We start from the raw sequence: 26,609 nt of genomic DNA, 5'->3' as shown, positions 1-26,609 counted from the left end.
AGGGGAATTTTTTATGCGATAAGAAATTCGTCGGGTCACAGGCGAGAACCATCAAACCAACAAATTCATATACATACATCGAGCCACAAATGTTCTTTAATATCTAATTTTCTCTACCTCGAGGTTGATATATTTTCATATATGTTAACCGAAGGGGAATTTTTTATTCGATAAGAAATTCGACTAAAATATTCCCCTTCAGTTAACATATGTAAAAATATATTAATTCTGAGGTAGAGCGAATTAGACATTAAAGGACATTTGTAGCTCAATAAATGTCATATCACGGTAATGTGAAATGACTCATGTAATGGTTATGAGGGGACGGAAGCACTATAACGTTACCAAGGTCGAGGTGTGTTGATGCCGACTCCAAAACAACGAATAACTGAGCGTGACAGGGATTTGTAGTTGAGAGGCGGCGTAAACTTATTCTCTTGCGTTCCCTGTGTGGTCTAAGGCTTCACTGTGCGTCTTTAATTTGCTGGTTCGATGGTTCGCGTCCGTGAGCAGACAAATTTCTTGTCGACTATACACACACACACACACACACACACACACATATATATATATATTATATATATATATATATATATATATATATATATATATATATATATATATATATACACGACCATGATGGAGACAGAACCCCAATATACAGAACAGTAAAAAGAAGAAAATAAACAAAGGTGTGGAAGACGTCAGGGCATTTAACGAGATCTTTAGTGAAAATTGACTCTAACATCATGTGCTTGCTGTTCGAGTACATATTAGATGAATGCCAACTCAGGTTCCACCGACTCTGTTATGGTAGGGATAGTGGCACATTTAATACGTTTGTTTTTAGCAAGGAAACTTCTACCGGTTTAGGACCTAATTACTGCAGTTCCTGCTTATATTATTTTAAACTTAACTCTATTTTAACTCTCCTCCACAAGGGGTTTTTTTTATTACTTCGAACTGGCAATTCTTCCACCAAGAAATTAGTTTCCTTTCCTAATATTTTACGAATTATTGCTTCCCACAGGCCTTGTCTCATAAAAAGTTCCGTATGTTTCTTAACAAACAGTTCGCTAATATCGCCAAACCTTGTACAGTACAAATTAGCTTTTTATGTCAAATTCCCTTGTTTACATGATGACCTTTTTCGAAAAAAGTTCGCCCCAATTGTTCATAAAGAGTATGGTGCTATTAACCTGAAATTAATCCGCAACAAATCCATTGACGATTGGTTCCTTTTTTCAGACACAAAGATCGAACAGACCCTCTTTTGACCTCCATCGAGGTATATAATTATACTTGCCCTAAGTGTAACTCTGGAATATATGTTGGGGCCACGATGAGATTACTGCGGGTCAGAATCGACTCTCATCAGGTATTAAGTTTCCGTACAGGCTCTAGGCTCTCCAATTGGAAACATTAAAAACCTCTCTAAAAATTGTATAACATATATGGAAAACAGTGATTTTGTATCATAGGCCAAACAAGTAATGCGTATGAACTGCCTAGCCTGGAATCATTATTTAGTAAACAACTGGCTCCCCAGTTAAATTCCCAGACCTCTTTCACACAACTGTACCTGAGTTAACTTTCATTTGTGTACTCTCATTCTGTCTTCAGCTTTCATTGTTTAAGGTTGGTTATCGGGCTTTGGTCTTGCTTTCGTTTATATGTGGTTTTTGTTTCATTCCGTTTTGTAAGTTATGAATTTATTGATTTCTATAGTAATTTTTCTAGTAATTTTATTCACTGTTTAACAGACTACCTGATGATGTAATAAGGTCATTACGAAATATAGGAAATAAAGAATTATAATGAATTTAGAATGTTTCCGTGGTCCACCTTCGCACTGATGTGTCTTGCTGGCTGTCGCCTACCTCTTGTCTTTTGATATATATATATATATATATATATATATATATATATATATATATATATATATATATATATATATATATATATATATATATATATATATATATATATATATATATATATATATATATATATATATATTATAATATATATATATATATATATATATATATATATATATATATATATATATATATATAATAAAACTTTCTGTGAAGTAATTCAGCCATTTTTTGCCTTTTAGGGGATTTTGAGAAAGTGAGATTTATAATAACAAGTTGCAAGACTTTGGCCACATCACCTCATTTGATCAGTACTTTGAGTGTCGCACATGTGTTTATAGAGACATACCTTGCTTCAAGTATCCTATTGCCGTCATCATTGTTGTAAGAGATGGCTCTTCTTTATCCTAAGCTCTGGGCATAGTCCTTACTCTAGCTCCAAGTCCCCTGAACGTGTCGGTGACCCGGCCACGTGACTTCAGTGCTACAAGCAACTGCTCTTTCAGTAATAAACTCGGACCTTCAGAGTCCTTGTACGTCTAGTAATTACCTTGTAAATATATCCCCCTTTAAATTTGATCCTCTGAGTTTTCGTTACATTTTGCCTTTAAAATATAATTTCTGCCCTAAGCCGTAAATTTCTATTTATAGACTGTACCTCATAACGCCTTCCTTTTGACTGAGTCAGATGCGTTTAACCGTTGTTTAAGCAAGAAGAAGCTAGATTTATGAATGTATATATATATATATATATATATATATATTATATATATATATATATATATATATATATATATATATATATATATATATATATGTAGCATTGTAGTAGGCTTTCTGTGAATTTTAAATGTAAGTTGGTTAATAGGATGAGTCTTTTTATTAAGTTTTATGTGTTTTAATCCTTTTTTACAGCCGTGATGATGGGTCTGGACCCCGAAACGTCGCTTAATAAAGCCTTTTAAATTACCAGAATAATTTTTTTTATTTATAAGTGAAAGAATGCTTGAGTTAGTGCCAATCTCTATGGAGTTAGAAAACTGAGTGACGTTCTCTGGTTTGTAAAGGAGGGTTTCAACTATGCTATAAATAAAACTTTTATGTTGTTCCATTTTTATTGATATTAATACTGAGTCTTATTTTAGTTTGTATATATCGTTATTTTACAGCCCTGATGATGAGACCCAAAGTCTCGAAAATTTGGACAATAAATATATGATGCTAGGCTGGCTTTCTCCATCCTGTTATATATATATATATATATATATATATATATATATATATATATATATATATATATATATATATATATATATATAAATATTTGGTGTAATTTCTATACACCAGCTTTGTAGGAAAAGTTATTAAAAAGTAAATTCTCCACCGAGCACTCGTCTTTATGTCGAACTGGGTCCTTTTCCATAATGAAATAAGATTTTTAATTAACTTCTTTTAATATATATATATATATATATATATATATATATATATATATATATATTATATATATATAGCTATATGTATATAGAGGTGATATAATTTCTTATAAATCAGTATTGTAGGAAAACTGTTATTATTGAAAAAGTATATTCTCCAACGAGCACTCGTCTTTACGTCGAACTGGGTCCTTTTCCATAACGAAATAAGATTTTTTTATTAACTTACTAATATATATATATATATATATATATATATATATATATATATATATATATATATATATATATAATTTCTTATACACCAGTTTTGTAGAAACACAGTTATTATTGAAAAAGTAAATTCTCCACCGAACACTCATTCCTACGTCGAACTGGGTCCTTTTCCATAACGCAATAACATTTTTAATTAACTTTTTTTTTATAACTGTTTTACTGCAAAGGTGGTGTATAAGAAATTATATCAACTACTGAGCAAACATTTCATTACTAAACCAAAAGTTTTAACCGTCCCAAAAATGAAGTTTTATGCTTTCCATTTACCCATGACCTCAAATTGCACGAAGTTCACAGAAATAATTCAGGAACTTTGCCATGCCATTTACGTTAAATTAATTCCTAAGAACCCTCTCACCATCTGTTCACTCTTTATATCTAAGGAACGAATACCACCTCATATGCCCTTTGGTGCTATTTATAAATATACTTGACTTGAATGTCAAACAGCGACCTATGTGGGATTCACCAACAGACTCCTTTTAAGGTGCGTATCGATTCTCTTCGTGGCATAAGTTACCGTCCTGGTAGTAGAATTTCAAACCCGGAACATTCCAATATTAGAAGCCACTATAAATTTTAAAACACATATCGATAATAAAGACTTCAGCATCTGAGGCCATACAACCAGCCCTCGAGAATCTTTCATTTTGATGTATGACCTTTTCAAATAAAGATCTTTTAATTTTAATGTATATATTTCGTACATTTCATAAGAATAATTTTCAGCTTTTACAATTCCTAAGTATTAGTTTTAGTTTCTGCAACTTTACTAGGAATTTTATTTTTCATTTTACAGTCCTGATGATGGAATTAATTGGACAATTGCGAATAAAGACAGCCTATACGTCTGTGCGTGTCTTCTTCCCTTTAATGATGATTATTAATATGGGTTGACTCCTGAATCCGTACGCTAAGTTCTGTATGTATGTATGTATATATATATATATATATATATATATGTATACATATATATATATATATATATATGCGTGTATGTGTGTGCATGTGTCTGTACCGAAAATGTTTACAAGTATAGGTACTTATTGCGGATAAAATGGTAAAAAAAAAAAAAGAAATGTACCGAGATCTAGAGCATACGGCTAGATTCTGAAAGCACGAAAGAAGCTGTAGACTGGATATTTAAAGACTCTCTATGTTAAGAGATCAACAAAGCTAATTACGTAGATTGACCTAGCATTTGCTACGACAGAAACTTGAGATATAATAAGCTGGTGATGATGAGTTTAAAAATAGTATATTCAATATGAGTTGGTCGGTTATCTATATAACTATTAGTCATTATATAATTCGGAATATCAAAAGGCCTAATTGGAATAGATAACGCGATCTCATAGCAATTATGGAATTTATTTGGGTGAGGTGAAGAGCTGATGAATATATCTAATGGACGGGCAGTTTATGCCTTGACATAATTACGCAGTGCATTACACAACTATGAAAAGGGTAACTGGAAGGTTGAAAAAGGTCATTGGACGGTTGAAAATGGCAACTGAACGATTGGTGTGCGGCTGAAGGTAATGACATTTAAAAGGCTGGTGAAAAGGGCGCAAAGCACAGTAACATTTATGAAGTGCAACTAGGAACATGAAAGCTGCTAAAAGAATGAAAATAGCGCAATGAAAAATTAATTGTAGCTGGGTGATTGGCAAGCTCTTCTGGAGGGTGGATGATCGACAGACCAATTTGCAGCCATTTAGCCCCAGTAGTTTTAAGAGCTAATGGCGAACCTCCAAAGTGCTGAAACAAATAGCTATCACAATAGTTTTCGTTTACAGAAAACTAAAAAGTGAGGGTCACTTAGTAATTGAGAGAACGATCGTGAAGCGAGTACTACATTGGTCACAAGATAGAATTCCTTTTATATAACTCCTGCAGAAAACGGGAAACAATGGAATGAGAGCTGTATTTCAAACAGGGCCAGCCAGATAACATGGTATAATTAGAAGATGAAGATATTTTGAAACTCATTTCTCCAAAAGAAATTTGAAGTAACTGAACAACCCAAATCTGATCTGCAAGTTATGCAATTACAGATTTAAAAGTTAGGCCTGTGAATATATGAGTGGCAAATGATTAGCAAGCCTGAAGTAAAGTAAATTAAAGGAAAGTAAATGAAATATAAGGAAACACTTTGAAATAATTAGGAAAAAAGTGCAAGCGGCAAGATTAAAGCGTACGATTGCAGGAGTGAAAAAGACATAAAAACAGATGCAAGGTCCAAAAGTTAAAAATACTTGAAATGAATAAAATAAAACGAAGAATAGTTTGAAAACAAAACTGAATAAGATACGTGAAATCGCAAATGGGCTCCTCACTAGCGACAACTTTATAGTTTTTCTTCCCATTTACCAGATTATACCTTATTGACGCCGACCAACTGTGAGCCCGATTCTAAAAATATCCTTGATTTTCACCATCTAGAGCTCTTATCACTTTTTTTTTCGGTTAAGGGTTATAATACAATATTGTGGTGCACCAATCAAGAATATGAATGTAAAATTGCCATATTGTAATACTACAAGGTATACAAAGTTCGCCAAAATAACGAGTAGTCTGGAGTTTTCAAAGATAAAAGTCGTGAGAAAGATTTGATTAAAGTCATTCAGAGTCAGAATGATAAACATTCTTTCAGAATCTGCAAAACTAAAATCATTTAATCAGAAAATGTCTCTGCAAATGTCCTAATACAAGAAAAATAATTATAATCTTTGAAAGCAATATTTAAAAGATAGGATTAAACGCAACAAATTATTTGGCTTGTTATCCATAATAATTACAAACGTGTAGGTCCAATAATAAGTCAGATTGTGACCAAACCTTACCCTGGCACCAGGAAATATTTGTCTCTTCGTGGTCCTATTGCATCCCCGACACTGGTATACGCTTCATTTACCGAGGAAGTTTGTGGCTGTGATGGAATACCTTAGAGAGAGAGAGAGAGAGAGAGAGAGAGAGAGAGAGAGAGAGAGAGAGCATATGTAAAAAAACACAGAAAATGCTCAGCAAGGAAATGGAATTAAGAGTGGAGAAGGCAAAGATAAAAGCTAAGGTAATAGACATTGACAGTAAAATGAAAAATGAGGCAATCAGAGTAAATTGATGGAAATCAGAATGATTGACACACATAGGGAAATAATAATAAAAAAAACGCGCATACACAAAAAGGAAATATTTTTGCAGGCGCAAAAAAAAAAAAAAAAAAAAAAAACGCACACACACAAAAATACATTAGTGAATATTTCGCTCAAGGAAGTACAATTGCAGGTGCAATTATGAGTTACAAGATGGAAGAATGCAATTCATTTATGAAGAGGAGTGATAAAGTTACAGAAAAGTAAAAACGAAGAAGAATGCAAGAATGGAAAGTATACATGCACAAGCCAAATACAGGAACAAAAATGGAGAACCTAAAATAAAACTAGAATCCACAGATGGCTCTTGTCGCTGTACATACGTCACTGTAATAATAATATTCTTATTATCATTCCAATGCTTTATGTAATCTAGCAGAAGTGTTCCTACAGCTCCTTATATATTGAAATAGTGATTGTAATAGGCAATCAGCAAGAGTAGGAGAAAGAAATGTCCTAGAACTTTATGACATTAAACAAATTTGAACATCATTCCACTTACCTATCTCCAATCACATATCACCTAAAGGAACTGAGACATCTCTAAAATTGCGAGTTACGTAACTTGAAAATTACTATTTCCTACGTTGAAGGAGAAACAGCAAAACCATAGTAAAACTGTTTGTGACATTTAACGACGTTTTATTCAATAAAAAGTTTAAAATATCCTCTGAGACAGTCTGAGTATCCTCTGGCATGGCAAAGTTTACAAAATGCAACATACAATGTAATAAAGATTATTTGTAATCATTATATAACGATCTTGATTGCCCACGCTACGCTGTGCTGGAACCCGGTGCTGCCCATCATGTCTCTCTTACTCTCCTAATCCCCTACCTACTCCACCCACAACCAGGGCAGGCAAACAGGTTTGCATGAGGAGGGTGGATGTATCCCCTACCCTCTCATTTCCCTTCCTACCCCGCCCCCATCCAAAGCAGACAAACCAGTTTGCTGGGGGTGGGTGGCTGTTTCATGTATCTCCTTCTGTCACCCAGGGGCGTATATATAAATGAAAAACTTGGGTTTTATCTTTATATATAAATAATATAGATAAACAGTCTCACAAAACTGGAAGTAGCTCCAAAATATGCAATTTATTCCAGTAATTTCTGAGTCTAAGGCGAAGCCTGTGCACATTTCTTCCGCAAAAGCCTTATACTAAGCACAAGACTCGTCAGCAAAGTGCCACACTTCCTCAACAAAATTGCACCACTTACCACAAACTTAGGCGCTTAAATCTCTTTCCTCGACTTTGAGGCCCTTATAAAGATTATTCGTAAATATTGTTCTCGGTGTCATTCTGTTTTTATTTTTGCACCACTTTCCCCATACTTCTTCCTTTTATTTCACATAGTCTACAAATTAACTTCAATTTACTATGATTTCCTTTAATCTATGCTATATTTTCGCTTGATGGCGTTCGAAGAGAAACCATTTGATCGTTATTTATGACATCTTCAAGAATGTTAGCGACAGATTTCCTATGTAATCAATGCAGAACATGTTGAAAATAAGTTTTAAAATTCTTCTTCGCTTTTATTCATAGGTTGGTTTTCCTATCCTTGCTCGAGAGAAACATGAATACCTTTTCAATACGAACTCAATTACATTGTATTTTCACTTGGAGAAATGGCAGGAAAAGAACAGCATATCTTGGTTATAACAAAATGACCTCGATTTCGCCTGACTGTCACGTTGTGTCTGACGGCTTCTCAGCCCGAGGTCTGTCTCCTTTTATTTGTGACAGTCCAGCAGGAAATACAGCCTCTCTCTCTCTCTCTCTCTCTCTCTGATAGATGGCGATGCGCTGAATCACTATCGCCTCTCGTTTTATATTTTATCTAGACTCAGTGAAATCTCTCTCTCTCTCTCTCTCAATTTCTCTCTGTTTTCCGTATATTTTCGGATAACTAAAGCATCAAATAATATTGAATTTTCTTGTTAATAAATTAATTGCTTTTTTATTTGGCTTAACTGATCTGACTGATATTTTCAAGAACACATTGGTCTTTTTCAATACACAGAACCTTTCAAACAACCCGCGATTCGATCTCCAGCTTACTCGAGATGCGTGCAAGATTTCCTTTGATGCATAAGTGGTCTTCGTAATCAATATTCATAATTAGTACTACTCACACTAAATAAGGATAAAATAAAAACGGCATAAATTAAACACGTCCATATATACTATGTATATATGTGGGCAGTTATAAGCATTGAACAGAAATGTAGCCTCGAAATTCAGTACATCAAATACATTATAACGTGCTAAAATCTATGGAGAATTATTTTATCAACAACAGCATAAAATATTCTATATTTTATTAAAAATAATCTTTCTGTAGTGTTTAAACATGCACATTATTTTTAACATCTGCATTCTAATAAGTACATTATAAATATCCTATCCTAAAATTCCTGTACCTTTAACTCAACGCGAAACAACTTTTTGAGACCTTTTTAGGCTCTTCCATGGAACATTCCTATCCCCCCATCACAACAACAACAACAACAGAGTAGTTTGTAGGCTTATTCCCGAGTAAGCGGAAATCACTCGAATTTCGCAAGTCACTCTCGATTTAAGAGTTTAGTTTTCGCGTTATTTGCTATGACAGGTATTCAGACACCTGCCAGTGTTCTTGAAGAAATGGCTTTCTTTTCTCATGTAATAGAGAAAATTGCTGGCTGTAGTTTTTCCTTTCTCTTCTTAAGATTGATTGAACTCACGTGACGTCTCAGTGTCTTAAATTAACCCAAGTACATACCGAAAAGGGAAACGAAAATGAACGAGAGTTTTGTGGAATTTAACTGGGGAAAATGTATTTCAAGATTCTTGGATAGTACCTGTGAGAGACATTAGGAATGGTCTCTCGGTGATAAGAGTCCTGATTAGTTCACACGAAAATATGTGCTTCCGTAACCTGTCGTTACAAATAATGATAACGATGGGCGGCACCCCCATATGGATTAGGAAGTTTCCAGTTCGTACGATACCTCCGTAGTACGTTCTCTACTACTAAAATTAATAAATGAATAATGTAGTACCTCTAGGGTTCAAAGCACAACTGATAGCACACTGGGCTCACAACCGTTGATTGATTCAATAAACTCATATACCTGATTGTTAGTCGGCTGTCATAAAACCATTCGGTACATAGGCATAACATGTTTACTCTCTCTCTCTCTCTCACTGTTAGAGGTTAGTTGTAATTCCAAAATTTATATGAACTTTACGTCTATCTATCTTTGAATACGTGACAAAATTTATTATGCCTTTTTTTATATCATGCATACACAAATTTGCATACTCCTTAGAGAGAGAGAGAGAGAGAGAGAGAGAGAGAGAGAGAGAGAGAGAGAGTCTGACGAACAAACGAGATCATTAATATTCATTTCACGTAATTCCACTTGAAGATGCCTAAAATGCAGAGTCGACGATGAAAAGAATACGCGTTAGAATGGCCTCATTACCCGCAAAGTTTGAAGTCATTATGATTCTATGTGGATGCATGAGAGAGAAAATGCGTTAACGCTGTATTCATAAAAACTGTCCAGAGAATCCAAACTCCCGTAAAGTTATGGAAGAAGCAGCAGCCAAACTAATTAAAAGAAATTGTTCAGTAACGTCAATTTTATGCTGTTGAATATTTTTGTACGAAAGATATAAGTTCATTATTTGTTTCCAAATTTATTTGAATAGTTTAGAGTTGAAAAATCACAAATAAAAGTTTAAAAGGCTATTCTTTTTTATTAGTTTACTACGATTATAATTTCATTCGGTCATTCAGAAATTAATAAACAAGGTACTGGAATCTTTATCTGGAATGATACATAAAAGTTAAATAAACAAAAAAGGAGATTTTCCTTATTCATAACAATATATATGTCAATATACGTAGGTCATACAAATCTACAATACACGTCCACGAGAGGTTTCCGACAAACAAGAGGGGTATTCGATAACCATGACAGGAATCTAGTATCAGAATGGATTTCCGTTTATAATTTGTTTATTGGTATTTTCAGTAGATGGCTATCTGTGCTGCATATAAGAAAAATATCATATATAAAAGCATGCGTCTGTAATACGTTTTTTCATATAATGCTACAAGAGAACACAATTCTTTGGCTTTTACTTAGAATTACCAGTGTTGGGAATGACTCAGTAAGTCCGCGAATCAAATTTTACTTATATCTACATCAGTAATCCCTGTATGTGTGCGTGTTTTTGTTTTTTTTATCTGTCAACAGTGATACATGCAGAAAACATAGCTTTGTAAACTTCAGTCACTTCGATTAATGCTTATCAGTGGATGATTGTCATGTCTTTCAACTGACATGTGCAACAGAAAAAAGAGAACAGAACTGTAATTGATGAACTAAGGATATGATAAGCATGTTACATCCTGAAAATACTTTCGCCGAATTTTTTTCAAGTGAGTAGAAAATGATACAGTTCAACAAGATAAGTACTGGAGTTCATACTAGTCCTGAAATATATGCAGGCTAACTGAAGCCTCAAAATAAATACCAGTAATTTTGTAGCGATTGTATACAATCAAGTTTCTTATACTTGAATATTATAAATTTGCCATACTATGCAAAAGGTATAAAAGTGTAAAAGACCACACCACCCAGATTAACAAACTGTAACCCCGCCCCCTCTTTATGTTTTTGTATGTAAAGGTATGTTAACTTCTATCATATTCAGTGTGAACTTGATAATGTACAATATAGTACGAAAGTACTTGTTCCAAGTCCCTGTTTCATTCCAAGTATCCTTTACTTCAGAATCAATTTGCCATAATAAGCAAAACGTCTAAAAGAGCACTCTCACCCATTATATATATATATATATATATATATATATATATATATATATATATATATATATGATATTTATCACATCACCTGAGTTCATGATCATATATATATAGTATATATAATATATTATATATATATAGATATATATATCCATATATATATATATATATATGATGGATTTATCCACCATCATGTATTCATATAATATATATAATATTATATATATATATATATATATATATAGTTTATATATGTATATATATATATATATATATATATCATAGATATATGTATATATGATATTAAATATATAGATATATATCAATATATATATATATATATATGTAATATTATAGATATATAATAATACTTACATTATATATATTAGATATTATTAATAATATATATATATTTATATATATATATTTAATCTTCATATACAGTATATACATAGAAATATATTTACATGTATGGATAATATGTGTGTGCATGCTAACTGAAGCCTCAAAATACCTTTATATCCAAAAACAGAAAGAAAAAAGCTGAAAGAGGGGGTGGCATTACAGTCTGTTAATCTGGGTGGCATGTTCTTTAAGCAAAGGAGATCAGGAAAGAGATCAACGTATAACCCAGTATGGAGATTTAAGTTTATTGTTGATGTAGCTTCAATAAAAATGGACTTCAATAGATTCCTTTTCTTTTGGTGATCTTTGACCCAGCAGATTATCGAGGAGTTATCCCACTTAATAGCATGGCCTGTCTTGAGCCAATGATCCACATTGACATTATTTGTTAACCCTCTTGCTATGGCATTTTTGTGCTCCGAGCGTCTTACCTTTAATTCTTTAGAAGTTTGCCCAACATAAATCTATTTACATTCTTTATAAGGAATACTGTACAGAATATTGTTAGAATTTGGGGGGCTATTCTTAACTAGTTTTATTTCTCAAAATATTATTATATTTAAATACTTAGTTAATATCAATAGTTTTTAAAATGGGTACAGAAGGAATGAAATTAGGATGAAATGGTATACAGAGGATATTCTTAAATTCTTTGTTAATACTGATTGGATTGTAATACGTCTTCTTTGGTTCATTTTAACAAAGTTCCAAAAAATAGGGAGGGTAACATACAGAATCTCGTTTTTCATCAGTAATTTTAACCCCATTTTCTAAAAATTCCGAACCACAAACTCTAAGAGCTCTGAGGAACATATTGAAAAATATTGACATCGTAATTTTTTTTAGCATGGCTAGAGTGAAAATGATAATATAACAAGTCAATTGTTGGTTTTCTATACACTTTAAAACTAAAATTGGTGTTAATTCTAATAACTAATACATAAAAAAAATGTTTTTCTTCTTATTTTATTATGAATATTATGGATGGTACAAGATTATTAATTGTATTTAAAAAATCAGGATATTTACATTTGATTTTACATTACAAAAACAATCTTCTACTACATATATAACCCAAAAGCACCTTAGAAAATAAATTTCAAGGAATAAGTCTATATAAAAAAAAAATCGAGTAAATATTAGACAAGAGGGGCGAAAGAGGGTTACCCCTGGCCATACCAAATACCTGCTCATAAAAATTCTCATTGAAAGTGAATTTACAATTTTTTTTATACAAAAGGATACCAAATTCATAATAACATTAGTAGGTAACTCTAGGTTATAGAAGTCCAAATGTTGTGATAAATATTGAAGTAAGTCATCAATAGTAACATTCGTGAATAAAGATGCTACATCAAAAATGGTTAATTTCTTAGTACTTGTACTGGATAAATCAATATGGAGGAGTCTAGCACAGAAATCAACAGTTTTTTGTAAATGGGAATTTGAAATAGTACCCAGGATAGGTGATAGTAATTTAACTAGATATTTAAAAAGTTTATAGCTAATAAAACTGGTTGAACTGATAATGGGATGTTTAGGGAAGTCTCTTTTATGGGTCTTGATTAATCCCTACATGTAATGTAAAGATTGGCCAATCATCGTCACTTTCTCTTTTATTGAACTAATTTCTTAAGTATAGTTTTTATTTTAGAATTTATTTATTTTATGACATCAGCTAATGGGTCTTTCCGTAGTTTTTTGTATGTATAAGAGTCAGTTAATATGTTTTCCTTTTTTCACATAACTAATTATAGCCATTAGTACAAAACAATTGGATTTGCCAGCTTTAGTAACATGGAAATTTTTATCTTGCTTAGTTTCTCGAATTTCATTGATAAACCTTTTCGGGAAATTCACTGTTTTATTAGATGTTTGAAGAAATCCGAAAAAAAGTCCTTTGACTAAATTCATTTACGGTGATATACTCGTGTTTTTCTTTTCCAGTTTGGATATCTCTGAAATGATGTTTGTGCACGAAACCTTCATCACTAATGGCATATGATAAACCATAACCTAAAGCTCATTTAAGATTCTGGTTAAGTTCTTTGCTTAAAGATATATTACACAATCACCTTTATGTTCGTTATTCCAGTCACTCATCTCAGTGAGGGCTTGTAATTTGTGATCCGGGTGATGCACTAGTTTGATTAATTTGAATCTAAGGTTCTTATAAATTTTTTTTTCAGTGGAATTGTTCTCCCATCCGGGGGAAAATCTTGTTCATGAAATAAATCTGTCATGTCTCAATTTCATGAAGATATTAAATTCAAGCATTTTTGTCTTTTCTATAATAACAACTTTGGGATCCCTTGCAGAAACTTTTGCATTAATTTTCTTTGCAGCCGAATATTATTTGCTTTAACCAGCGTCCTTTGGAAATTGAGGAGGTCATCTGCCAGAAAAGGGAACAGAAGTAGAAAGTTTCTCTTGGCATCCATATCCAAGGTAGCACGAAGGAACACGTACTTGAGAATATCCTTAAATCCACGGTAGAAAGGTAAATGAAACAAGAACTAGGAACAAGTACTTTCGTAGTATATTTGCATTTTCAAGTCCACACTGGATATAATAAAAGTTGACAGACCTTTATATACAAAATCATAAAGAGGGGGAGGGGTTACAGATTGTTAATCTGGACGGTGTGTTCTTGAAGCAAAAGAGATGAGGAAAGAAGATCAAGGTATAATCCTGGATGGAGATTTAAATTTCATGTTGACGTACCTTCAATAAAAATGGACTCCAATAGATTCCTTTTTTGTGTGTGTGATCTTTTTGCATACACTCAAGTTTCTTTTACTTAAATATTATCAACAAGGTATTTGAATCTCCATCTTTTGCTTAAAGAACATGCCACGCAGATTAAGAAACTGTAACCGTGCCTCCTATTTCTGTTTTTGTATATAAAGGTCTGTCAACTTCTATTACATTAGTGTGAGCTTGAAAATGTAGAATATACTGGGAAAGTAATTGTTCCAAGTCTCTGTTTCGCTTACCTTCTTACCGTGAATTTAAGGATATTCTCAAGTATGTGTTCCTTCGTACTACATTGGATTTAGATACCAAGAAAAACTTTCTACTTTTGTTCCCTCTTCTGGCAGATGACCTCTTCAATTTCCAAAGGACGCTGGTTAAAGCAATAATACTCGACTGCAAAGAGAATTCCTGCAAAAGTGTCTGCAAGAGCAAGTTATCCAAAAGTCATCATTAGCTGGACGATTACGAGTGGACAGTGAATCTCCTTTCAATGAATTATGAGACCTCCCTGAAAACACATATAGAAAAGACAAAAAGGCTTGAATTTATTATCTTTAAGAAATTGAAAAATTACATTTAATTTCATGAACAAGATTCCTGCGGGAGAACAGTGCTAGTGAACAAAATTTTTAATAACCTTAAATTCAAACTAAACAAACTAGTGCATCACCTGAATCACCAATTAAAAGCCCTCACTGAGATTAAGTGACTGGAATAACAAACATAAAGATGATTGTGTAATATATCTTTAAGCAAAGAACTGAACCTGAATCTTAAATGAGCTTTAGGTTATGGTTCATCATATGCCATTAATGATGAAGGTTTCGTGCACAAACATCATTTCAGAGATATCCAAACTGGAAAAGAAAAACACAAGCATATCATGGTCAATGAATTTACTTAAGGACCGTCCGCTATGTTGTGTATTTTTTTGTTTATTATACAAAATACACAATTTCCATATATGTTTTAGATATATATAATACCTTCATCATACAAAAATTTCAAGTCATTTGAGCAAAAACTTTTAGTTATATTAGCAACAATTATTAAAAAAAAATTAGATAGCGATTTCTCCGCAAATATGACATCAGTTGTATTGAAAATCATAACATAAAAACTACTTTGTATACGGAATAATTGTGTGAGAACAGAATTTTGATTTTTGATTTTTAATTTTTTTATGAATTTTTTATTTTTTTGTCTAGACACTCAAAAAAATCGTAAAAAAGAGTAAGAAAGAAAGAAAAAATCGGCTCACAAGGAATTATGGAATTTTTATTCCTCTATCCAATGGTATCTTTCTCTCTAAAAATTGGATAATAAATAACCGAGTAATGGCTACCAACATGGGAATAAGTGTTTTTGAGTTGAGCTCCCAAGATTTGCTATGTAAATTTTCGCTTTTTTTTTTTTTTTTTTTTTTTTTTTTAGAAAAGTCAAAACAACATTATTATAATTACTTTACTTGTACTTTTATTGTTGATTTCTATATCAAGGATCCTGGTCCTCCCCTTAAAAGTGGTATTAATACCCTAAGCGTGACATGAGACAATGAGGGAGCTAATAATGAATTTTCGTGTTTTTCTTTCAGCACACTCGTGGCCTTCGCTAGTTTTGCTAGCCTTAGTTGCTGAGTAGCCTTCTTGATCTTAGGTAACTTCGGCATTGCTATAAGTTCAATAAGAAGTTATAAAAACAACATAAATAGCTAGTAACCAAACGCAAGTGCATAAGTGCCTACAATTCCTTTCACGTCTGTGGAGTAACTGACTCCTGAGTCATTCTCTGAGTCTTTCTCGCCCATAAGTATAACCGCTCTGAGCTGCTCTCACACTACCGTTCATTGCTACCAGATGTAAGAGAATTTCGAAAAAAATCTGAAAAAAATCGCTGTATTTATGCAAAAATAAACACGCAAAAACGATCCTGTGAAACTCAGTCAAACAGACGACGCAGTTACGATGACGCCATCATTTAAAAACTGCTATATCTTCATTATTTGTAAAAATAATTGGCTGAAACTTCTGGAAATCATGCACGGCATGTTTCTGCATAGATACAAATAATAACTCGATTTTTTTTTTTCAAGTTGACATGTCATCCGCCATAGCAGACGGTCTCCTTAAGGTATTCAGTACAATAGTAGAGAAAGTGACGACGATCAGCCGATCTTTACCTTACATGTACGGGTTAATAAAGACCCATAAAAGAGACTTCCCTTTTCGCCCCATAATTAGTTCAACCGGTTCTCTTAGCTATAAACTTTCTGAATATCTAGTTAAATTGCCATCACCTGTCCTGGGTACTATTTCAAATTCCCATTTGCAAATCTCTGTTGATTTCTGTGCTAGACTCTTCCATATTGATTTATCCAGTACTGACAAATTAACCATTTTTGATGTAGCATATTTATTCACTAAAGTTCCTGATGATGACTTACTTCAATATTCATCACAACATTTGGACTTGTTTAATCTAGAGTTACCTACTAATGTTATTATTAATTTGGTATCTTTTTGTATACAAAAATTGTAAATTCACTTTCAATGAGAATTTTTATGAGCAGGTATTTGATATGGGCATGGGCAACCCTCTTTTGCCCCTCATGTCTAATATTTACTTGGAATTTGTTGAATCTAGTCCTATTCCAAGAAATTTATTTTCTAAGGTGTTTTGGGTTAGATATGAAGTATACGATTGTTTTTCTAATGTAAAAGAAAATGTAAATATTTCTGATTTTCTGAATACAATTAATAATCTTGCCCCATCCATAAAATTCTTAACGGAATATAAAGAAAATAAATGTATACCATTTTTTTTATGTTAGTTATCAGGATTAACACCAATTTAGTTTTAAAGTTTATAGGAAATATACGAAAAGTTGAGGCTAAAATCTCTTACAATATCTCCCTATCACTCTTCCTCTACACACGCAGACATACACACACATAATTATATATATATATATATATATATATATATACATACATACACACACACACACACAACACACACACACACATAGATATATATATATATATATATATATATATATTATATATACATACATACACACACACACACACACACACACACACACACACACACATATATATATATATATATATATATATATATATATATATATATATATATAGGGAATTATCAATTATAATTCCATATTAAACTGTGGTTAAAGATAATTTTTTTTTATGTAAAAATTCAAGCATATATGTGTGTGTATGTAATAATAATAACAATAATAATGACGATAATAATATCCATTATTTCAGCTCAGGGCCATATACATAGAATATACAAAATACAGATAGTAACATACACAATCTAGATACATGAGACAACATGATAAAAAAATGAATATTGGGCACTTATCCAGAATATAGCTGAGGTATCATAAAGGATAGTAATCATATTTCTGGTAATAACAGTAGAAACATTGGGGAGTAGAAAAAAAATGCATTGAGAGTTACAACAGCTAGTGCACAGATTACATAACTTAAATTTCAACTAGAGACTTTAGGTGTCAGGTCCAGAAGGCTAAATACGAAAATTGATAGAATTCAGGGTAATAATGAAAAAGTAAAATAAAAGCAATAAATATAATAATAATGACAGAATCTGCAGATGACATCTTGACTTACACTGATGACAAAGTAGCATTTAAGTAATTTGTGCTCTTCAGAAACAATGTACTAACAAATAATTTCATCGGGTAGAAATTTTCTTTGAAGAAAATATGAGTTTGCTTATTATTTGGAAGATTTTATAAATATTAAGTCATTATCTTAATTTCCCGACCTTACATTCACCTGAAATTTATTCTAAACCCTTTTGGGACCTAGAAATCTTGAAGTTTTTAGATATTGTTAAGCATTATTCCAAATATATCTTACTATGCATAATACTTGTTTCTTAATTAATCCTAGGTCTTTCTTTCAGGCATGTTTAATCGCCGAAATGCTCGGAGGAATGCGACCAAAACATTGTTGGTATAGTTTACAACGCTTTGCAATCCTGACTGAAGTGACAAGGGAAAGTAACTAAGGATATATATGTATACACCATAAGAAAAATTTCATATCGATATTTTATGGAAAGTTTAGATTAGCTCCTTAAAGATCGTTTGCATCTCTTATCAAAATAGACTATTAACAGAGTCAAGTGATGGGCTGAGGAAATGTATGGCCTTAAAAGCCTAGACAATTACCTTTTATAGGGGCTGCAACTTTCCAGAAAGACCAACATTCATAGAAGTGATAGATAAAGAAAATTGAGTATCACTGTGATATGGAAATTCTAAAAAAATCTCCTTACGGAAATCAGTAGCTTTCTTCATCAACTAAAAAGTCATGGCAAGTGACTTTCAGAGGATAACTGATATCAGTGTGGTATTAAGACTGGATAAGTTCAGTTCCTTTTTGAGTGTTTGCTGCTGTCAAAACTGACTTACAGCCCTTGGCCACTGTCTGGCTGAATAAGATTGCTAGTGAGACTACATCCGCAAGAGTTCGATAATTAATGCTGTTTTCCTCTTCACAAAGAAATTATGCTTCTTTTACTAACTGAAGTCGATGTTTTTATTAATATCCGAGGGTTATTTATAAATTTTTCACCGCTTGTTTCTGGGTTCATTATGGATAAAAATAGATGAGTTCTAAGATTGTAACTTTTGGAATCTAAACAAACGGAAGATGAGCTCTTTATTAGATTTTAAATCAAACATTCAAGTTAAAACATCAGTTATTTCCCCAAAATGTCATAGAGACAGCATTGTTTGGTCTACTCTTCCTCCAATCACTTCACTGAGTATTGCTTTTCTTTTATTATCTTTGAACTTCGGTCCCTTATTAGCTAGAACTAGAGCCACTCATGAGCCAAGATTAATTTCCCGAATTTTTCATCGGCATCCCTGTTTGACACATCCAGAATCTACTACTTACAATCCAACTTATTCTCATGATCTTGAATCTGACTTAATTTTCGAGTTCTTTGTTGAATGCCATGGAAACTCTTTAGGCAATATAACAAATATAAACAAATACCAAAAATTTTGTCTCTGTTACTTATTGTCTCACCAAAAGACTCGCCGCATTAGGATAAGACATTCTTCTTTTTCCAAGAAGTTAAGTAGAAAAAATAATCCTAAAAAAATCATTCATATACATTCTTCTAATCGCAAGGCTTTCATTAAGTTGCTACAACGTCATGGGTTCTCTCCAGCTTCAAAAAAGTGTAACAAAAAGCTTCTTACTATGTTTGCTAAATACTTAGAAGTTTTCTGTTGTAGTGCTAATCCATCTGAAGGCCATTTGACGAAAATGGTGCCTGTAAATAATAATCTTGCATGCAAACACTGCAGAAAAATAAATTCACCAGTACGGGACCCTTCTCAACGTCGCGTTCAGAAGAGGAATTTAGAAAATTCGGGTGAGATGAATTCTACTCATGACCAGACTTTCGGGATCCAATGGGAAAAAAGACCCTCTGAGAGCAATAAGAAGAGTCCTGTAAGGCCTGGTTATACTCGAAGAACACAGTCAAAATACCACACAAAACGCATCAACTCCAATCTGGAGAAGGAAATCCAAAGCAGTGGAACCTCAACTAATGGAACTTTTATTTCAAATTTCACCAAGGCAAATGCTATGTCTACAGCTCCTATAGGGGATAAATGTACATTTATGAAGGATGCAACATTGTGTCTTCCTAGGCAACAATTCGATATCTGGAAGCTTTCAGCAGCATCTGAAAAGGTGAATATCCCTGCAGAAGTTCTGACCGCACCTCAAGAATCACTGGCTTCAAACATCAGTGATACCTACAACAGCTCCTTTTACATTCCTCTTTCAACCTCATCCTCCTCACCCTGTTTTCTTTATGCTGTCAATTCCTCCCACGTGGGGACTTACGGATGTAACACAGATTTGCTCTCTAACTTCACTACCTCAGAATCCACGCCCTCTTCACTCACAGCTACCGAATGGACGAGAATAGTGGCTTTCTCCCTTATCTTTGTTGTTGGGGTCGTTGGAAATGTACTTGTGGTGGTAACGCTCCTCCACCACAGGAATCTCCGTACAGTCACCAATGTCTTCCTTCTTAATTTGGTGGGTACTATTATTATTATTATTATTATTATTATTATTATTATTATTATTATTATTATTATTATTATTATTATTATTATTATTTAGTACAGCTTACTAAAAATAATAACTCTCCAATCATACGATTCATGGGATGAGAAAAGCAACTGTACTTTGCTTTTATCTTCAATTTCTGTACAATTACATTGTATCTATTATATATGACAAATGATGTACAAAACTTGTACAATTTTACGATCAGGATATGGGTAATTCTAGAGCTAAATATATGAAAATTATACCTCTTAAAGCTTGTAAATTATTGTCTTACCACTGAAGGTATATTGTAATCTTCAAATGATCTCTCCAATCATGTAGTTGGAGTAATTATAGTATTAAAGTGTCTAAAGACTCAAACGTCGTTAACACTACAGTAGAGCTACTAAGGTATACTGCCTATAGAGGGAGTGTATAGCCAAGTGTTAAAGGCACCAGCGGATTTTGATTTGCCGCTTCACCCTCAACTATTTTGCTTTCTGTGTTACGCTTTCCTTGTGCTGTCTTCGTTTTCTGGCTATCCAACCCCAGAATGTATCCTTACTTCCTGTATATACTGCACAGTATACTTTTTATACACGGAGGAAAAAAGAAGCTGAACAATTAACCTTCTCTTTCACAGGCAGTGTCTGACCTACTTCTCGGGGTGTTTTGTATGCCATTCACTCTTGTAGGATCTCTTCTGCAGGACTTTGTCTTCGGAAGTCTAATGTGCAGGCTCATACCTTACATGCAAGGTAGGAGACATTGTCTTTGGACTATGCACTTAGGTATTTTGTACAGTATGCCTTGTGTGGTGCACTGTTAACCTAATAAGGGCTCATTGCACTATCTATTTCCCCAAAATCTATTTTTCCACATTTTTAATCATCATCCGTTCCCAAATGTTCTTCTCTTTTAATTGTCCAACTTTTTTTACTTCATACAATACTTCATTTTACCTTTAGAACAAGCTGTCCCAGTAAGTCAAGAAACGTTTCTCAGTTGTCTCGTTTACCAAGTTTATCATAATAGTAATTCCATTTGCTTGTTGGTGTTCAAAACACCAATTTGCGACTTATTAGTAAAATGTGCAGTTAAGCGCATGAGTAACCAGCCACATGTAGAACAACGTAATTATATAAAGCTATGAAATTCAGAAGAGCAGATTCTCCATTGAACTTTCATATATCATTCCAGCGGTTTCTGTGTCTGTATCTGTGTGGACCCTGGTGGCCATTTCTCTTGAGAGGTTCTACGCAATATGTCAGCCTTTGCGCTCCAGGAGATGGCAAACGCCCTCCCATTCTTATAGGGTCATAGCGGTTGTCTGGGCTGCGTCTCTGGTATTTATGATGCCAATTGCCGTTCTTTCTACCCTCATGCCCGTCAGAAGAGATCCAGGTAAGTGACAGTTCATAATCGAGATGTGGACAAGGGAAGAATGACTAATGAAAGTTAACGACTAGTCATAATTGTTTGTCAGTCGAGGAAATGAGAGATAGCTCACACCGAAAGATTTTTTATATTAACAATAGGGTCTAATCATGCATTTTTATTTCATAAATGTTGATATCACCTGCAATGCCACTGAACATGGTCATTTCAATATAAATGATAAAAAAAAAAATTTTTGGTGGGATGAAATTTCGATGAAATGAGATGTTGGAAAATAGAAAATAGTAACCATTATTACGTATTCCTTTTTTTTTTTTTTCTCGTTGTCTAAGAGTAAAACGTGAACCATTTCAATTCTTTGAAGAAGAAAATTTCTGAAGATTTTGCGGAGCATGCAGGGTTGTAAGTTAAAATGATAACACTAATTTGTTCCCCCCCCCCCCCGGCCCCGGCCCCTCTCTCTCTCTCTCTCTCTCTCTCTCTCTCTCTCTCTCTCTCTCTCTCACAGTACGCCACAAATGCCGTGAAGTCTGGCCCAGTCTGACGACCGAGAGAACTTTCAACATCATCATAACGATGACTCTCCTCTTGGTGCCTTTGATAGTGATGGCCGCAGCCTACATCCGGGTCGTGAGAGCGTTGTGGCTTGGGGTCAAGATTCAAAGGTCAAAGAACAGTCCCAACGAAACTCCTCATTTGGAAGGTGGGTGATCTCATTACATTCGCAAAACTTTTTTTCAGAACATTTCTTTTCACCTTTTAAAATTCAAAAGTATAAATCATATTTCGTATATGACAGTTTCATTTAACTATGAACGATACATAGATACAACCAGGCCAGCTTTCAGGCTCGTTTCATTCATTTGTCTAAAGCCCTCACACAGCTCAAGCCACTTGGCTACAGTTTCCAGATAATTCCTGAAGTATTTGCACTAAAATTCCCGTTTCAAATATTCCCAACCTCTGTGCCTTTTTTTTATCTAGATACCTCATAGGTGAACATAATATTTGGCATTATTTCACAAACTGAATGCTCGATAAATATTTCCTCTTTACCCCCTAACAGTGTCGACAGTCGAGGACCTGACTTCAAACCATGCCCGGCCACCCGATAAGAAATCATCCCCTGCCACCCATACAAGAATTTCCATAAGGTCAGTGTGTATGCTTTACCTGTAAGTATTTCTAACGCAAGGAATTCAGCATTGCAAATAGTGTATACAATATTTTTTAGCAATTACCTTTGAAATTACATTACATAGGGAAGGACACTGCAAACAATATAAAAGCAAACATATGATGAAAAATAAAGATAATAGTACATTATAGTAAGTTTATGTCTTCATTACCTATATCAAATCTATGGAGATCAAATCTATAGTTAACCTTATTGCTATAAAAGGGGTAATATTCATTAAACTTACCATACTAGGATTAAGTGTTACATTTTGATATGACTCACAAGTTGATGTTCTTCATTTTAGATTCTGAAATTTATTTCAAGTGGTGTTGTTTTATTTCTTTATTAGGTTCCGCAAAGTGCCAGCAGTGAAGGGAGCTAAAGACGAGACCAACGACCCCAGAAAGGACTTCAACGACCACCACAGCGACGACTCTCCAAGAAGCTCTACCCATGAAGGGGGCCAACTGACCTCTTCGATCCACCACGATTCTTCCAGAGATGAAGAAAGCCGATCTCTGCGAAGGAAGTGGTGGCGATCCAGGGACCACTCATCTTCTACTGCCACTTCTGTTGACAGACAGTCATGGAGAAATCTGAGATCCTCCCATACTGAAAGGAGCATCATGGCAAAGAGACGTGTCGTTAGGATGTTGTTTGTCCTAGTGGCAGAGTTCTTCATATGCTGGACCCCGTTGTTCATTGTGAATCTCCTGTCACTGTATATTCCTCGTCAGGTTTATGCCGCCCTTGGTAGCATAGGGGTTTCTTTAGTACAGTTGCTGGCCTACATTTCCTCCTGTTGCAACCCCATCACGTACTGCTTCATGAATGCCAAATTTCTTCAGAGTTTCAAGCAGACCTTCGGCTGTGCTCATAAGAGATCTAATTCATTTTATAGCAACAACGCGCACAGTTTCAGAAGCGGTGTCAACTACAACCAGGTCCCTCTCCACACTATGCTAGATAGAAATTCCAGGACTGGGAGGAGCAGCCAAAGGCAACGTTTAATGCATCAACCAAACCAAACTGTTGCTTAACAAAAAATTGCATAAAAATTCGGAAATGTTTTGTTTGCAGCACTCGTATTTTTCCTGTTATAACTTATAGGAACTCACTTTTTTTTTGAAATATGAACACAAATTTACTTTGCCACTCATAGACAATAACCTCACATTTTTGTTATTGTACATAAAGAGAAACATTTCTTCAGAATCTGCAATTTTTTTGTTTTTATCTATGTACAAATTAGGTTCCATCACCAATTTCTTTACGAAAAGATATCGCTCAGGTTTATAAATTTTGTAAAAAATAAAAAAGCGTAATTAGTAGCAAAAGTATCAGCAACAATGACAAAGTTTGTGATAATGAAGCTGAACTGGAAAAGCGACTAGAATAAGGACTGATGCTCCAGCAAGTGTTTCCTGAACAGTTTCAGGCCTTTCATACAATTCCTTTCACACTTCGAAACTACACAAATAAAAGAAACCGAAATATATATTTTTCTATAAAAAAGGAACTATGATACATTACATATTATAGCCCAGACTGATGGTTCACTGGATTTTGCGCCATTATCATCTGAGTTTCTTCAGATATAACGTATATCATTGTATCTTGCATAGCATGGGTAAAGAAAGATTACAAAATATCACAATTCTATTCAATGAGACCATCCTAAGGAAAGGATAAGACACCTTTAAACAGAAAACTTTCCAATCGTACTTCGTTTTTCAGAAAATCACTACTTGGCTACTTGGAGACAGTGAATTTTATATGTGAAGGACATCTAGAGGCAGGCAGTACGCCTTTGAGGTGAGGTGGAGAGTAAAATCGACGTAGAGATTGGAGAAATGATCTTGTTATTTAATGGAGAACTGTCTGTGTATGGTGTTCTATTGTTAAGAAAGTTCTAAAATGTACAATAATAAACCCATTCCTATCGTGTGCTTATAGTTGTCCAATATTCCGCAAGGAAGAGGTAGGTGTTGGTATTCTCTCTTACTGAATTCTTCTTCTCCGTGAGAGAGAAATATTTGTATTGTCTCTCACTGAAATCTGTACGGAAAAAGAGGTAATTCCCTTCTCTTTCTATGTCGTTTATTATCTTGTTGATAAAAAGAAGATGGAAATATGTCAGTAGGAGTCAATAGAAAGTAAGTTTACCGATTCGCATCGGGGGAGGGAAGGTTGTGTCTACCACGAATGACAAAATTATTAACTAAGAAGTTTTCGCTTTTCAGAGACAGTGCTGTTCTTTCGAGTCCTCTCGCGCGATCAGGAATGTCTCTTGGTTGTTATCAGACTTTAAAAAGAATCAAATAGATATTATGTATATATGCCTTCATTCCAACAAAGTAAAATGATACCAAGAATGTGGAAAAGACGCGATACTTCTCAAACAATGGCATTCTTACTTCTATAATACCATAAAGAATGTAATGAAAATTAGTGTTCTCTACATCATTGCAATTGTATATTCATGTATCTGTAAAAAGGAATATATCAGTATAATGAAAATATAAACGGGTTTCACTCAAACTCTAAGGTATTCTTTTATCTTTGTTTACAGTGAAAAATATTTATGTTAGGACATTTTCAGCTTCACTTAGATATAATCTTATATAATATATAAATATATATATTATATAGTTTATATATATATATATATATATATATATATATATATATATATATATATATATAAATATATATATATAATATATATATATATATATATATAGGATAATTATATAGACTATATATATATATATATATATATATATATATATATATATATACTATATTATATATATATATGTATATATATATATCTATATTCTTATCTATATATATATATATATTATATAGTATATATATATTATATTATATATATTATATATATATATATAATAATTTATATATATCTTATTAATTATCTATATAGATATATCTATATTCTACCTATATAATATTATATATATATATAATAATATATAGCTATATATATATCATATATTCTATATAGATCTATCTATATATACGATATTATATATATATTTATATATATATATCTCTATATATAATATATATTATCTATTAGATATTTATATATAGATATATATATATATATATATAATTTTATATATA

At 33.0% G+C, this 26,609-nt stretch overlaps 1 protein-coding gene across 1 annotated transcript in view; it reads left to right on the top strand.

Annotated features, from left to right (window-relative positions):
* LOC135216887 (uncharacterized) overlaps positions 1-25,998 on the top strand; it is a 38,839-nt gene extending 12,841 nt beyond the window's left edge. Inside the window, exons 2-7 of the mRNA XM_064252413.1 lie at positions 18,699-20,866; positions 21,525-21,639; positions 22,082-22,285; positions 22,788-22,982; positions 23,346-23,433; positions 23,809-25,998. Of these exons, the coding sequence (XP_064108483.1) occupies positions 19,451-20,866; positions 21,525-21,639; positions 22,082-22,285; positions 22,788-22,982; positions 23,346-23,433; positions 23,809-24,499 (2,709 nt within the window). The 5' untranslated portion in view covers positions 18,699-19,450 and the 3' untranslated portion in view covers positions 24,500-25,998. The remainder of the gene's footprint in view (positions 1-18,698; positions 20,867-21,524; positions 21,640-22,081; positions 22,286-22,787; positions 22,983-23,345; positions 23,434-23,808) is intronic.
* Positions 25,999-26,609: the final 611 nt, after the last annotated feature.

This window comes from Macrobrachium nipponense, chromosome 19 (genome assembly GCF_015104395.2).
Source record: "Macrobrachium nipponense isolate FS-2020 chromosome 19, ASM1510439v2, whole genome shotgun sequence".
Lineage (NCBI taxonomy): Eukaryota > Metazoa > Arthropoda > Malacostraca > Decapoda > Palaemonidae > Macrobrachium > Macrobrachium nipponense.
This window is presented reverse-complemented; position numbering and strand designations above follow the sequence as displayed.